The sequence below is a fragment of the Pelodiscus sinensis genome, chromosome 2, assembly GCF_052426305.1.
Source record: "Pelodiscus sinensis isolate ZL-2025 chromosome 2, ASM5242630v1, whole genome shotgun sequence".
Lineage (NCBI taxonomy): Eukaryota > Metazoa > Chordata > Testudines > Trionychidae > Pelodiscus > Pelodiscus sinensis.
In genome coordinates, this window is record NC_143053.1 from 198,618,234 (window position 1) to 198,635,471 (window position 17,238).

Below are 17,238 nucleotides of genomic sequence, written 5' to 3' on the forward strand. Positions count from 1 at the left end.
TCCCGCCGCCTGGGCGGCTTTGCTCAGGTGTCCCTGGTCTGCTGGAGGGGGAGGGGGCGCAGCTAGTGCACCCCCCCCCCCAGCAGACCAGGCTTTTGTTGCGGGACGCCTCGGGTAGAGCAGCTGGGGTGCTGCCGGGTTGGTCCTGTGGGAACCTACCAGGCAGCGCCCCAGCTGTTCTGTCCCAGGCTCCAGATTCAGCAGCTGTTGAAACTGATCAGGCTGATTCCAGGAAGCTGGGGGCAGAGCAACTCTGCCTCCGGCTTCCTGTAGTCAGCCCCTGGTCAATTTCAGTGGCAGCAGCTGAATCTGGAGCCAGTTCTGACTTACATACAAATTCAACTTAAGAAAAAACCTATAGTCCCTATCTTGTACGTAACCCGGGGACTGCCTGTAATTGATGCAACAAACCATACAAAATTGGTTGTTGCCACTAATGAATTACTAGTTTGACTATTAACTGCTAGGGGGTGCAGAAGGTTTAATTGGATTTGCTTTATCTCCACCTAACAAACTCTTGTCAATAGTTTGAATTCAACTTGTTGAACTTAATGACAAATTTCTTCTTACCAGAGCCGTCTTATTTTTCCTGACAGTTGACTGTGAAGAAAATTTGAACTGTCCACAATACTAGTTACTGTTATAGTCATATTACCAGTGTATAAATCACTTCTAGAAGGCCCAGATTCACCCTTCTGCTTATGCACACATGGCTGTCCAAAACTTAATCCCCTCGAGTGGGCTATTGTGGTGCTCGAGACTATCTTTAAATGGCAGGGAAGGCAGAATGAGACATCCCACTTTGCTTATTAAATAGTATTTCACGTAGAAAACTAATTGATTTACCAGCTGATTTTTGGGTGAGGCTCATAGTGTTGGTTTTAATCCTAAAAGGCCTATGTGGTTTAGATTCAGGTTACTTTGGTCATAGTGACTGCTTCTCTTCGCGTGGGATATTGACACGGTATGGGTTTCGTATTTGCTACACGGATCACAGAAATCAATTAAATGCCAAGTGGTATAAAATATAACACATTTTTAAAGGACAGCTACATCTAAATAATTATGGTTAAGAAGTTTGGGATAATTATCAAAGATGATTTTTCCTTGTTCACCAAAGAAGAATATAGATAAGTATAACAAAAAACAAGTAGGAGAAAATAGTCATCACAACTTAGAAACATTAAATGAAGAAATAGTAAGGTGGAGAAGGGATTATATTCAGTATGTATAATATATATGTGAACCAAAATATGTGCTTATGCACATTGAATTTTTTGGCTTCTGTTGGAACAATTCTGACTCTTTCAATAATACTGAAATTAATATGTTTTGAGTAAATTTCATATTTACCTGGTATAATACTAAAGTCATGGATTGGATTATATTCACACTTTCTCTTTAAGAACCAGGAACAGAGACATACTTTGTAATTAGGCATGACAGAATTTGATGTTTATTTTGTTATGCTTTTGATAGATAATATTGATGTTTATTTTAAGACCCTTCCCCTTTATATATTGATTTTAAATTTTCACAGTTGCTAGTAATTATGTGGGAGAGTCAAACACTAATTATTTAATGATCATAGACATTGAAATCCCACAAGCTAAAGCTCTGTAACCATTAAAACACAAATTAGTCAATACCACATGTGAAAATATACAAAGTAAATATTCTTAAATCAAAGTCTGAGTGTTCAAGAAGAAAATTTTTCTCTGCCTCTCCAATTTTTGTATTGTAGAAGTATTTTTATTGATTTGTGTGAGTACAGTGAAATCAACAATTTTGGCATTTACTGATAAAATAAATCTAATCCTTCTGAGCCTATTTGTAATGCATGGAATCATGGGACATGGTAAGGAGACAGTCGTGACCAGCAATATTCTAAGAGAAAGATCTTCCCCTGTGTATGCATTTTAAAATATAGCTTGTTAAAGCTTTACATATTCAGTCTCTATAGGTGTGAATATTGTAATATGCAGTGTCCAAATACACACACCCATAGGTATTAAAATGACATTTAGGGCATTTAGGTATATACTAGAGCTGTAAAATCCCTGTTAAAACATAAATCCATTAAATGGAATGTTAAACATTCTGGTTAACTGGGATCTCAAGGGTGGGGGCCTACTCCTGTCCACCAGTTAGCCAGTTTCCCCGTTAACATCCCTAGTATATCCAGGTGCATGTATTTGGATGATCACATAGTCAAATATTTGCACCTGTGGTTATTTTACTTTAAAACCTTAAATTCAGTTTAAGAAACTGCAGGTGTGTATGTTTGGAATGGCACATTCAAATGAATTCACTTTCATTTATTTAAATATGCAGTCATACCAAACCTCTGTATTAATTTCCTGTTTGGAAGTTGGTAGAAGATTGTATGCAAGCACCTACTTTCTGTTCATTCTGTTGTGTGCTGTGGGGCTCCTCGCAGACTGAAACTATCTTCAGCAAACCCTTTGTACCTTAGTCACGCTGAATCAGTTTCCCAAGGGTCCAGTACTATTTCCGTTGACCTCTGTGAGAGCGAGATTATGTGCTCTGTTCAAGACTATCCTTTGCAGGGCTCAGAGTTAGCAATCTAATATTAGACTCTGTGATTTTTCACGTGCATGCCAATAACTTTCTAAAGCTGCAGTACTTTATTTGTAGGGTTGCCAACTCCCCGGTTGCAGAAAATTGAACATCTTTGCCCTGCTGCCTGTCTGCCTCCTAGGCCCTTCCCCCGATTTATTTCATTCCCCCTCCTTCTGTCACTTGCTCTCTCTAACTCTCTCACTCATTTTCACTGAGCTGGAAGATGATGCGGGAGGGGATGAGGGCTCTGAGGGTGCAGGCTCTGAGCTGGGGCTGGGGATGAGAGGTTTGGGGTGCTGGCGGGTGCTCTGGGCTGTGGCAGGGGGTTGGGATGTGAGGGTTCTTACTCAGGGATACAGGATCTGGGGTGGGGTTGGGGTTGAGGGGTTTGGGGTACAGGAGAGTGCTCCAGGCTGGGGCCAGGAAGTTGGGAAGGCAGGAAGTGGCAGAACGTTGGGGCACAGGAGGGGGCAAAGGATGCAGACTTCGGGTGGTGCTTAACTCAGACAGCTCCCAGAAGCAGCACCATGTCTCCACTCCGGCTCATAGGCAGAGGCGAGGCCAAGCCCCGCCCCACAGCTTCCATTGGCCATGATTCACAGAGAATGCTGAATTTTAGCATATCTCTTTGTAAGCAAACCATTTCTATAGTGAATTAACAAAAATGACTCCTAATAGCTGCCACCACATTCTGAACAATTTCTATAAAACCATCATATTTTAGTCTTTGGAAACAGTCCATTCTTGATTTAGAGAAGTTGTGTCTAAGCTTTTGTGAAAAGTTTGTCTGGTATTCCAAACCAAACCCATCCAAAATGAGTTCCATTATTGTATTCGATAGGAGACCCAGGTTCATGCATAGATTTTTAATACAGACTGATAACTGTTAGACAGTCAATGTGAGTCTTGCATGCAATGTGGCTATAAAACTGAGTCTTAGTGGTTTATTTAATGTAGGGAGAGAGTAAGGCCTAGAGTATTTGTGGAATGTGGTCTGGATTTAGGAATGCACATTACAGGATGACTCCTTCTGTTTCTGTTAAGCCTTTTAAATATTTTTTATTTCTTTCAATCTCATGCAGAATTTGCTTGACCAGAATATATATATGTCATATAAATGTAAATGTCATATACCTAAATGAGGTGTGAGATGCCAAATAAAATCCTTGTGATTAGGGACACAAATGTCTAAATCAGGACATGTTTTCACAATGGCTGGTTTTGGATTTATTGTATTTCATTAGAATTTTAATGAAAACCTGTAAAAATGGTTTAAAGTTTTTGTGAAAAGCGTACAGGTCCTACAAAGGGACAAAATCACCCACACTTTACAAATTATAATCATTAGAGGGCTTGAAGATAGGTAACAAAGAATTTGAGTTAATGGCTGGAGAATTAATATTCAGTGTTAATTGCCTGGATAGGTAGGTAGATAGATAACATTTTCCCAAACAGTACAAAGTGCAGCGTTCTATGTTAAAGCTTTACTAAGTAAATTTATTTTTTCACAACAGGTAGTTCTGTGGCTTCTAATTTTGCTGTGTTTATTTAGAAAAGGTTTTCATCGTTCCCAGAACACTAGAAAGTGCACTCGTTAGTTCCCACAGATTATATTTATTCAGATTTCCAGTTAACCCAATAGTTCTTAAACGTAAAGATTGATTTATTCACTGCTGAAAAGAGGAAAAACAAACAATGGTGTTTTATAGCAGATTGGTGTAAGTTTCTCACTGCATATTATTATTTTTGGGTCGGGGTAGCCAAACTTAATTTGATGGGTGGTCCACACACATGGAAGTCACCCATTAATTCTAGTGCCATTTCCCATATGTATCAGAGCAAAATGCTAAGTGTGTCTGCTTTGCCCTCACTCTTTCTTCTACCTTTGTCTAAAGGTTTATTTGTTAGGGCAGCCTCAAGGGGGAAAAAAAGTGGGTATTGTAAAGGTTAGCTTTCATACTGGTGTCACTTTAGTTGTGTTCTAATGGGACGAAATGATAGGGTTTGGAGTACAGGCAGTCCCCGAGTTACGTACAAGATAGGGACTGTAGGTTTGTTCTTAAGTTGAATTTGTATGTAAGTCGGAACTGGTACATATTGTACCCCAGGTGTACCCAATTCAGCCGCTGCTGAAACTAACCAGCGGCTGACTACAGGAAGCCCGAGGCAGAGCTGCTTTGCCCCGGGCTTCTTGGAATCAGCCGCTGATCAGTTTCAGCAGCAGCTGACTTGGGGACACCTGGGGTAGAGCAGCTGGGGTGCTGCCAGGTTGGTCCCTGCAGCGCCGAGGTGCGGTGCTGTGGGGACCAACCAGGCAGCGCCCCAGGTGCTCTGTCCCAGGCGTCCAGATTCAGCCGCTGTTGAAACTGACCAGCAGCGGCTGAATCGGACACGCCTGGGGCAGAGCAGCTGGAGTGCTGCTGGGTTGGTCTGGTAGCGCTGACCCTTGGTGCGGCGGGACCAACCCGGCAGCACCCCAGCTGCTCTTGGGGATGCCTGGGGCAGAGCACCTGGGTTGCTGCTGGGTTGGTCCCGCAGCGCCGCACCTTGGCGCTGCGGGGCAGCACCCCAGCTGATCTACCCCAGGCGTCCTGATTCAGCCGCTGCTGAAACTGACCAGAGGTGAGAAAAGCCTGGTCTACTGGGAGGGGCGGGGGGGAGGCACACTAGCTGCGCCCTCCCCCCCCAGCAGACCAGGGAGACGCAGACGGCGGGACCGCCGAGACACACCGCAGTCCCGCCGCCCACGTCCTCCGCGGCTTTGCTCCGCATCTCCCTGGTCTGCTGGGGGAGTTCCCCCAGCAGACCAGGGAGACGCGGAGCGGCTTTTCTCGCCGCGGAGGACGCGGGCAGCGGGACTGCGGTGCATCTGGGCGGTCCCGCCGCTTGTGTCCTCCGCAGCAAGAAAAGCCCCGTTCGTAAGTAGGGATCCGACATAAGTCGGATCCACGTAACCCAGGGACTTCCTGTACAATGTCACATTTAAAAAAAAAAAAAAAGAAAAGTACCAGTCTTAAGTTGCTGAGGGCAGCCTGAATTTATTGGCCAATTCATTATTTAGCCTTATGCACCCTCCTTCATGACTTAATCTGACCAAAGAGAAAAGAAATTAGACTGGATTTTGTGCTACCGCATTCTGCCCTTATAGTTCATTTAATGCAGTTTGTCAGTGATCTGTATGAGAGATGTAGGACAATGAGATGTTAAAGTGTCAAGCATGTCAGATGATTGCAGTGGTGCTGGAACGAGGGGCACTGAGGTACAATATGAAGTGGTTCCCATTGTTTACAGTTTTGTTCAGTGCCTTTCAGCACTGGGGTTTGGAATGGGTCCCATATGAAGAGAGGTTAAAATGACTGGGACTTTTCAGTTTAGAAAAGAGGAGACTGAGGGGGGATATGATAGAGGTCTATAAAATCATGAGTAGTGTGGAGAGGGCGAATAAAGAAAAATTATTTATTAGTTCCCATAATAGAAGAACTAGAGGACGCCAAATGAAGTTAATGAGTAGCAGGTTTAAAACTAATAAAAGAAAGTTCTTCTTCACACAGCGTGTAGTCAACCTGTGGAACTCCTTGCCAGAGGAGGCTGTGAAGGCTAGGACTATAACAGAGTTTAAAGAGAAGCTAGATAATTTCATGGAGGCTAGATCCATAAAAGGCTATTAGCCAGGGGATAGAAATGGTGTCCCTGGCCTTTGTTTGTCAGAGGCTGGAGAAGGGATGCCAGGAGACAAATTGCTTGATCATTGTCTCTCTGGGGCACCTGGTGCTGGCCACTGTCAGCAGACAGGCTACTGGGCTAGATGGACTTTTAGTCTGACCCAATACAGCTGTTCTTATGTTATGTTCACCCCGATTGTAAAAATTGTTTCACTGCCACTGGATTGGGATGTAAAATCCTGTTTAATTAGTTAACTGGTTAAACATTGTGTTAACCATTCACATCCCTACACTGGATGATTGTAGTGTTCTTCAAAGCCAGTTGTGCATGAAACCTGCAACTGGACAGCATTCTCTGCTAACTTGGTCTGGAAGTACATTGGATCCTTGGGTCTCTGGGGTGTTGCAGTAGAGTCACTCTACCTCTAAGATTGAGTAGTAAAAAAGCTGTACTGATTTGTAGCAGGAAGTAATATACGGATTAGGCTGGAGTGATATTAATAGTACAGTAGCATTTCTCAAAACTGGCTCTCTCTTATAGGGCATCACCTGTGATCCTGCCATTCCTGGACCAGAGAGCCCTGGGAACCTAGTGGCAGTGGGGCCGGCAGCCCGGCTAGGGACAACAAGGGCCGGCAGCCCAGCCAGGGCTGAGAGCAGCCCATGGCAGCATGAGGCTGCTGTGGCCCGTGGCACAGCAGCAACAGGGTCGGCAGCCCAGAGCTTGGGGAGGAGGTGGCAGAGGCAGCGGGGCCAGCTGGGATAGTAATGGAGATGGCAGCTCTGAGTGGCAGCGGGCTGGGGGACCGGTGGCAGGGGATCTCCCCTGGTCTGGCAAATTCCCTCATAAGGGACCATTAAAGTCCCTAGGGTGCCAGATCAGGGAAATCCAACCTGTATCTCCTACATCTACAACTATGCCAGAGCCTAGGTTTAGAGCATGAAAGAGGGAGGATGCTTGCAGGATAGTGCTACAAGACGGTTGTTTTAGACTTCTTTCCCTTTTACATAGAGAGGTGTTTGGATATGGAGATACAATTATACATATGCCCCAAGCTGGACTGGCCTCTCGTGTTCCAAAAACAAATTAAATGAACCAAGTTGGAGAATTTGGAACAAGTAAAGAGTCATCTCCATCTGTAGGTTTTGGTGTTCCAAAGACTGGATCTTCTGCTTCTGAACCCAGACTTCCATTATGGACAGGAGTGACTATGGATAGAATATTTGTCCTCTGGGACAATCCTATTTAGGTTCTCTAAAAGAATTAATATGAGTTGCTTGTCCACTCTGTACCCACAGAACACAAATAGCTAATAACCGACACAGTCACGTGATGAGAAAGGGGCTGGATGATATTATTTACAGCATTTCAAATAAATGAGTCCCAAAGTCTAACGAGAGCTGGTATTAGCTGCCAGGTACTACATCTCCACTTCTTTGGAACTCAGTTTTTATAGCCATCTTAACAGGGCTATGGATATGTATAGCCATTCAGCTCCAGTGCGTGTTAAGCCCTCTTAAGAGCTATCTCTAGGGAAAGGGTTATGGTACAGTAGATGTAACATCACACTGAGAGACATCCCGTGGCATGAAATTGGAGCAGGAACTGACATGTCACAACTTGTTGAGGTAGCATGAAGTTTTCTCCTCCTTTACTGACAAAAGTTTTGATATTTAATTTTTTTTTAATAATTTAAAACTTAAGAGAATGTGATTAAGGAGATTTTTATTTTTAAATTAAACACAACTCTCGATCACATTCGGCCAATTTTATATGCATCTGGTGGCAGCACGTGCTATGCTTTTGTATTATAGGTGTAGCTGGTAACACAGCCTGTTATTAAAATTTCCTGTCACTTCATTGTAAGACCCTGTTTTCAGCTGTTTATACCTTTCCCAAACTTTAATCACTAGGGCTAAAATTTTCCATGCTGAGTGTCCGCCTCAGGCTGAATTTCTTAGGAAGGCGTCAGTAAAAATAGCACTGCTGTTTGCAAGAATGAGATTGGAGGGGAGGGGGAACCTTGTTTTGACCATATTAAAACAATTCTTTCAATCATTTATTTCAGATCTAACATTTCCATGCTTTGGCGCAGGAACTTGACATTTGGCAGGCAGTTACCTTTGTGTCAGCAGTTTTTCTTCTGCTGTTCCTATATAAAAAAACCACACAAATTTGACCAAATTACAAGCATTTGATAAATCTCAATTTTCACATGCTCCATAGAGATTTGATAGTTTGCCCGTTTAATTCTCACTGAGTAGGCAGCAACCAAGAGCTGCTGGGCTGGCAGACTTTTTCTGTGGTTGCTGTGCATGACTGCTAGGGGACATTCTGGTGCTGGGCAGTGGGACCGAGAACAGGGAGACTATCTTTTCTGTGCTGTGCAGACGCCTGCTGGTGTCCAGGCAGTACAAAGGAGGAAACCGCCTCACTCTCCCGCAGCAAGGTCAAGCCAAACTGAGGGAATAGACTCAAACAAGAAATCTAAGATGGGAGGGAAGGGAGACTGAGACTCGGAGCTTGGTAGCTATCTAGGAAAGGAGACTAGTTGGTCAAGGAGCCTGTAGCTGGGAGCCAGTGAGAGGGAAACAGATTGGATGGGGACCTGAGAGGGGTGCCTGAAACTGCCTGGGCAAACAGACTCAGATGTGGATCTAGGGAGAGGGTAGGGAGACTGGGGAAAGAAATCTGGGGAGAGCACGGAATGGGAGTAGAGCAGAAGCAGATGGGACCGAGATCAAAGGAGGCCAGAGTGGAGGCTAGGAGTAGCATTCCAGATCAGGGGAAAAGGGGTCGGGGGTATTTGTAGGACTAGCTGGAAAAGAAGACTGGATCTGGGATTAGAAGCCTGAGAGGTAGAGGTTGGGACTGACTAGGTGAAGAGACTGGGACTGGCATGAGAAACTGAGCTCAGAGTAAGTGTCTGGGATGAGAAGCTGAATAGGGAAATAGCCTGCGAAAGGGCAAAAGGGTCTGGCTTGGAGGCATAAACAGCAATAAAAGGACCTCTGTGACCATCAGAGCACACTCTCTAATCTAGAGTACAATCCAAAATTCTTGATTCCTGCAATCCCCTGTTCCTGTCGTCAATAAATATTGGTGAAACCCATTATCAGCAAAGCATGTCTCCTCATGCTGGTCCACATGGAGGATGGCAACCTACTAGTACTGTCAATTACTCTGTTATTTCAAGTATCAGAGATCTGTGCAGTGGATCTAAAGGTTCTAACCGTGGTATGTTACATGTGATTAGGGACCTGTATAAACTGCACGACCGTGTAAATGGCAAAGTATTGAATTTCACAGTATTTTGTATGGAAGGAATTTTACAAAATAACATTAGTCAGAGTCAAGAACAGAATGACATTACAAGTAATGTTAGTCAAAATTAAGGTTATTTGTAAAATTCACTCCATCCTTAAAACTGATTAGCTATAAGATCAAGAACACGTATTCCTGCACATCCAGAAATATAATTTATGCTATCATGTGCCGAAAGTGTCCGTCTGCTATGTACATTGGACAAACGTCTCAGACACTTCGCCAAAGGATCAATGCCCGCAAAACAGATATTAGACAGGATCACAAAGAAAAAACAGTTTCTTGCCATTTCAACCAGAAAGGACATTGTCTCAACGACTTGATTACCTGCATCCTGCTTCAAAGGCCTTTTAAGACTACACTTGAAAGAGAATCCTTTGAACTGTCATTCATGCTTAAATTCGACACTTTACACCTAAGTTTGAATAAAGACTCTAATTATCTTACCCATTACAAAGATAGCTTCCCCAATTATCACCTCTAATATCATTAGCTCACAGACATTTTACCTCTTCTCCCCCATCCCCCTTCTGTTCTGAAATTTGATTTGTCCTTTTCATATGTGTTCATTTTTTAAATTGTATCCTTTGGTATATATGGTTGTGACAATTTTCTTCCACTATTTGATCTGAGGAAGTGGGTCTGGCCCATGAAAGCTCATCACCTAATAAACCATCTTGTTAGTCTTTAAAGTGCTACATAGTCCTGTTTTTTGTTTCAGCTACACCAGACTAACACGGCTACATTTCTATCACTATTTTTGTATTGAATACTTTGTAATCATTTTCCTTTTTAAAGAAATGTTTAAAAGATAGTAGTTTGGGGTCATTTTTACAATTTCAATAAAATCGTGATTTACACAGCACCTTACATGTGATGCAATTGGGTTGAGGGGTCAATTTTTTTTCCCCAAATACTAAGCAATATCTGCCCCAAACAATGAAAAACTGTGAATCCTGAAGCATACTCATTAACAATCTACAGATCAAAAGAAGATGCTAATTTTGGATGCTGAACTTACATTTTTGTAGGAGTTCAAAAGGCAGTTCCAATGAACTTTGATTGCAAATGCTCAACATTTTGGTAAATCTGGCCACAGAGATTTCAGGTTGGGCACCCAGAAAATAAGGAACAAATATTTAGTGGCCACCTGTGAAAATTTTGACTTTAAGTGACAAGTCCATCATGACATAGGGGCCTTGGAAGAAATGGGGATAGAATCCAGTTCTCCAGAGTGTCAAGGAACTTCCATAAACATGAGACTGTCCCTTCTTTTACTGCCACATTCATTATACACCTTCTAATTTATGTAAGAAGTGAGACAGCTATCCTCTAGAGAACCGCCTCATTTAAGTATTCAACCCTGATTCATTACCAAAGAACCATCCACGTTGTCTAAACTGAAAGAGCCATAGGGAAAAGTAGTATGTGATCATGTAATTAGAGATGAATAAGTCTTTGGTTGATAATTCCATTCTAAACCCTAATTTTTCATAATTTATTGCATATTTTAAAGAATGCCATAACTCAGCACAAATACAACATTTGGAATCCAGTATCACAGTTCAAAAAAAATCTCAAATAAAGGACTGGTTAATCTACTACAACAAATGAGAAGTTTTCTATCAAAATATTACAATTTCTATTAAATATTGATCAGAATGTTATAATAAAGAATTGAGTTTTATTATACTGAGCAAATGATGGGTTTAAAATTTAGGGCTGTAATTCTAGACTAGCTCTGTTCTTAGTTTGCCCCAGTGTTTCATGGTATGAACAATATGGCCAGTACATAATCTTTCAGAACGTATTGTGCATGCTTCAAAACCTTGGCATAATAAGAGTAACGGGAAAGCTCCAGCCAGAAGTTTCAGTGTTAACTTTGATTTTCCATGTTTTTATGGATTTAAACCAGACAGGTTATCCCTTAACATTGTTATTTCTGGCTGAGTTTATTATATGGGTCATGTTCATACTGCTGTACTTAACATATCATACAAGAGGTTATAACCCAATTTTTTCAAGGATTTATATTGTTGCTATAAAATTTGCTTAAGGAATAACACTTTTAACCCAAGAGCAAATACTCATATATATTTTACTACAAATTCTAAGCGTAAGTGAATTTGACACTTCCTAGTTAGAGAAAAGCAACTGTGTATGTTCATTTTATTGAGATCCTTTAAACCTATACTTTTCTTTACTAAAACTCATATTTTTATTTGTGTGCTATTAATATATGAACTCTTGGGCAAAGAGGCTTGTTGGGAGAAGCAGGAAAGGTGGAAAATAAAAAAAACCACAAAAATAATCTTAAACTATTACCACCGATATCCAGATTTTAAATGTTAACATTGTAAAAGCTCCATACCCCTGCTTGACATGATACATTGTATCTGTTCCAAAGGTGAATAAGCTGTCATGTCTTCATACTCAACTGACATTAGGTATCCTGGGAAAAAACCCACTTACTAACGTCTCTACTATAGACAGACAGGATACATCTTTATGATTCTAAAGGTACTTACATTTTCATGCCACTGTGTCTGAGGACATGTCAAAGTACACTAGCTTTTCAGAAAGAGAGCTGGTTTCTCTCCCTCTCCCCTATTCGCAGAATCAAGTTAGAGTCTTTGAGACTTGGCTTTGGATAGAGTCTATTTTTCTTCTCTTTCCCTCTATCCCCCAAATGCTGGCTTTTCTATAAAGATTTCTACTTGAGCTATAGCATCTTCGGACTGCCTTCCAGCAGCCTCTACACATTTCAGCTGAAGCAGTCTATAAGCTGCAAACTGCTACAATCATTAGAATTCCTCAGAGCCTTAAAGAATATAAGATGTGGACAAATTGGAGAAGGTTCAGAGAAGAGCAACAGAAATGACTAAAAGTTTAGAAGACGTGACCTGCGAGGAAAGATCGAAACAAACCCAATAATTTAGTCTAGAAAAGAGAAGCCTGAGAGGGGATATGATAACTGCTTTCAAGTACGTACCTAAAATGTTGTTACAAGGAGGACGGAGAAAAATTATTCTCAACTTCTGATGATAGGATAAGAAGCACTAAACTTAAATTGCAGCATGGGAGGTTTAAGTTGCACATTAGGAAAAACTTCCTGTCACTGTGGTGAAGCTCTAGAATAAATTGCCCAGGGAGACTGGAATTTCCATCATTGGAGATCGTTAAGTGCAGGTTAGACAAACACTTATCAGGGATGATCTAGATGGTGCTTGGTTCTGCCACGAGTGCAGGGGACTGGATTTGATGACCTCTTGAGGTCCTTTCTAGTCCTATGATTCTATGAATATAGTGTGTTCATATCATTATAAAATGAGTTAGAAGAATAGGGAATGAAAGAGACAGTCTTATGATTCTGTACTGCAAATGCCGTCACATTCCTTACTACCATAAGAAGTCCAAGCCAGTGGTTAATGATAGCACAGGAATTCCTCACTTAGATGTATCCCATATAACACTGTTTCATTATTAGTTTGCTGATCTATTAGAGCAGCATTTTTCAAACTTGGGTGGTGGGGCTGCCAGGGTAAGTTGCTGGTGGGCCTGCACCGCTTTGTTTACTTAATGGGTCAGAAGCCACGGAGCCTTGCACCTTCCTTGGCTGCAGTTCACATTTCCACCAAGGGAAACTGCAAAGCTGCATGGTTATGGTGTGTGGGCCGCTCCAGCCTGGCCAGGGTGTGCAGGGGGGCTGCTTCAGTCAGCTGGGCACTCCTTCCTAAGTGGAGTACTTTGCATCTGTCCTCATTAAACTTCATCCTGTTTACCTCAGACCATTTCTCCAGGTTGTCCAGATCATTTTGAATTATGACCCTATCCTCCAAAGCAGAGGCAACCCTTTCCAGCTGGGTGTCATCTGCAAACTTAATTGTACTCTCTCTGCCATCATCAATGGTCGATGAAGATATTGAACAGAACTGGACCCAAAACAGATCCCTGTGGAACCCCATTTGTTATTCCCTTCCAGTCTGACTGTGAACTGTTAATAACTGCTCTTTGAAAATTGTGTAGTTGATTTAGACATTCTAAGTCTCCTCCACTTTTACATCCTTTGAGGTCATCAGTCTGGTTGATGCCTTGAAATAGTTCCCTTAATTTCTTAAAACCTGTCCTTTTGAAAGCAAATAGCACAGCTGATGACTTAGTTTTGATTATCCTTCTATTTCATTTAAACTGAATCAATTTGTGATTATTTGATCCAAGATTATTTCCTACAACCAGCTCTTCTATGATGTCCTCACTGCTTAAAAAAAGCAAGTCTAATATTGAATCTCCTCTTGTTGGTTCACTGATGACTTACAGAAATGGTTATCTATCCCATCTAAGCATAACTTTTTGTGGCCAGTATTAGCAGCATTTATTCTCCAGTTCATAATTGGGAAGTTAAAGTCTCTCGATATGACACACTATCTGAGGGTATGGCTACCCTAGCCATCCTAGTTCGAATTAGGGTGGCTAATATAGTCATTCGAACTTGCAAATGAAGCCCAGAAGCTTGAACTACCTGCCTGTGGCACGGGCTAGGTAGTTCGAATTAACACTCTTAATTCGAACTATCGTTACTCCTCCTGCAATGGATAGCCGCCGTGAGTGCTGTGGGTAGCCGCGGGCAGGTAGTTCGAGCTACCGGGCATTTAAAAATGGCAACGCCCGGGAACATGCAAATGAAGCCCGGGATATTTAAATCCCGGGCTTCATTTGCAAGTTCAAATGAGTACATTATCCACCCTAGTTCGAACTAGGGTGGGTAGTATAGCCATACCCTGATACTATTTATCTCTCTAATAATATTAAAGAGATCATTATCCATATCTGAGTCTGACCCTGGTAGTCTATTCCAGATCCCTAACTCTAACAAATCTCTTTTATAATTCTTCCCCAGAGTTATTTTGACTCAGTTTTTGTTTTGTCCATTCCATCACATCTTATTTCTTATACCTTATTGCCTCATTGATGTATAATGCTATGCCGTCACCTTTATTTACCTTTATTCCTATCTTTCCTAAACAGCATTCATCCTTCAATATCTGTATTCCAGTCATGCGTGCTTTTCCTCCATATTTCTGCAATATCATATCCAGTTTGACTTCCTGCACTGGCAGATCCAGTTCCTGTATTTTTTATTGCCTAAACTCCTTGCATTTGTGTACAAACATTTCAGTTGTTTCCCTTGGACCTAACCCGGTTTTGTAACCAAATTAGGTATAGCTCTTTCACTAAGTGTAACAGCTGCCAGATTATTACTTTAATCAATATTTGTACTTTATTTTGTAGTTCTGTTTATACTTTTACCTTGGTGTTCCATTGTCCTTACCATATCTTCATTTAGTATATTGAAGCCCAGCGTGAAGATCTCCTGGGTGTAACCACCTTTTTCCCCCCTCATCTTCTAGTTCAAAGACCATCTTATCAGTGATCAATATGCCAGAGCAGTTTCACACCTAAAGTACCTGTCTACTTTGCAGTGGAATACATTTCTCATATCTGTGTGTGAAATGACATTATTGAGGGCTTATTTACTGACTTTCAAAATTGTAATTTTTCTTTCATCATTGTTGTTTTCATTCTAGGTTTATGACTGATGCAGCTCGCCGTGAGCAGGAATCCTTGAAGAAAAAGATTCAACCTAAACTCTCTTTGACTTTGTCAAGCTCAGTGTCCCGTGGGAATGTATCTACTCCACCCCGCCACAGTAGTGGAAGCCTTACTCCTCCAGTTACCCCCCCAATCACACCCTCCTCCTCATTTCGTAGCAGTACACCAACAGGTAAGGAGTTGCAACTTCACTTAGTTCTTTTGGTTTTGCTAAGAGAGATTCACAGTAGACCATTGTTGTGATATGACCAGTCCCCATGCTCTCACAAATAAGAAGTTAGACACTCAAAAATTGTAACACACACACACACACACTCAAAAATTGTAACACACACACACACACACTCAAAAATTGTAACACACACACACACACACGGATTTTGAATTTCTTTTTATTTGCATTCTGTTTCCAAACTTTGGGTTTGTGCTTTGGACATGTTTTCAAACTTTTTTCTCCACGACTATGAGGTCTAGAAGTTTTTTTTAAAAATGGAAGCTGAGATTCTCATATATGCAAAAGAAGTTTACTTTATGAAAAACACTAAATGGGGTAAGATTCATGATGCAATGGCAAGTACTTGCAAAACCCATAGAACTTGAGACTCTTTTGAGATCTAAAGAGAAAGTGTAGTGTAATCTCATCTGTCGACTGTATTCGCAGTGAAGCTAATTCCGCGCAAGTTATGTCAGCTTCCGCCAGTATAATACAGAGCCTCTTGAGGCAGAAAGCCCTTACCCTGCCTCCTCAAAATGTGGCAACATAAAGTACTTGCAATCCTCATCCAACTTCAGGGCTTGCGTCTATCCAGTAGAGCCTCTGAATGTGGCAGGTATTAACTGGAGCACTAATAAAACACTTCGAGATGGTCTATAGCACCTGACCTTTTCTATGTTTGATTCTGCCTAAGATTGTGAGCTAGTTCATAAGGTGGTCAAATCCAAAATGCCATGATAAGAAGGAGCAGTTTGACTACCTGAGTCTAGGATTATACCTAATTAAGAATATTTATTCTGGATAGGCATCTGAAGATATACTATTTGAAACTGAATATTGAGTACAGTCAGTCTTACCAGCCTATCTAGGTACAGTGAACCCTTTGTTTTCTGGCACTCTGTTAACCAGAAAACTTTGTTAACCAGTATTGCCCCAGCCACAATACTGTCACATCTTCAGATGCACAGGCCTGACTTGGTTTACCATGATTGGCTTAACAATTTTTTATTTAAGAAGTACTAATCAACTTTAACTCAAAATAGAAATGTGAGAGCAACTGCCTCACACCACAAAACTATCAAGATTAAAACCTTGAGTTTTACTATTATTGTCCATTGTTTTTTCCTACGTTGATGGGACTCTCAGATAACCAGAATGCCCTAATCCCCAAGTGTGTCAGATAACACAGATTTTACTGTACTTTATTTATAATGCAACCATCACATGGTATCTGGGTGCTGCTAACAAAATAAAAAGCAAAACAAGTCCTTCGGACATTTCTCCACTTCTCTCTCACTATGCTGCTAGGGACTGTGTGGAGATTTTGTTTTTTAGTTTGGATAAAAATGTATCCTGAGATCCTTGCATCTGCCGCAGAAAAGCTGTCCTACTTATTCTGAACCTGGCAAAATTAAGCAGTAAAACTAAGAAGAAACAAAGCATAATTCTGGAGATGAATTTCTTCTGGATTTTCTACCTCTTTTTTGCTGGGCTTCACTTCAAAAGCAAAGCCCAAATGGCCACATCGGCAATAAAATTCATTGTAGTAAATTCTTTCCAGTGCCACTGTACGGTTTTATGGTATGCTGTTTGAAAGTTATAAACGGCTAGCCATTCTGGGCCAAATCCTCACCAGATGTCAATAACAAGTCTTGGTCTAGGCTGTTTTACACCAGCTAAGAATCTGGCCCACTGTTTCTGGATCTGCTTCAGAATAAGCATACTTCACTATCTTATTCTGTGCCCTTTGTCCTACAATCCAAATACAGGAAGATATAGCGGGATCTGTTGGAATCGGTCATAAATCGTCTAACTGAAAAAGAATGTATATTATTTCATTTTAC

The 17,238-nt window shown here is 41.4% G+C and overlaps 1 protein-coding gene across 1 annotated transcript in view; it reads left to right on the forward strand.

Moving 5' to 3' along the window:
• JAZF1 (JAZF zinc finger 1) overlaps positions 1-17,238 on the forward strand; it is a 311,555-nt gene that overhangs the window by 242,210 nt on the left and 52,107 nt on the right. The window contains exon 3 of the mRNA XM_075922158.2: positions 15,156-15,352. Within this exon, the coding sequence (XP_075778273.1) occupies positions 15,156-15,352 (197 nt within the window). The remainder of the gene's footprint in view (positions 1-15,155; positions 15,353-17,238) is intronic.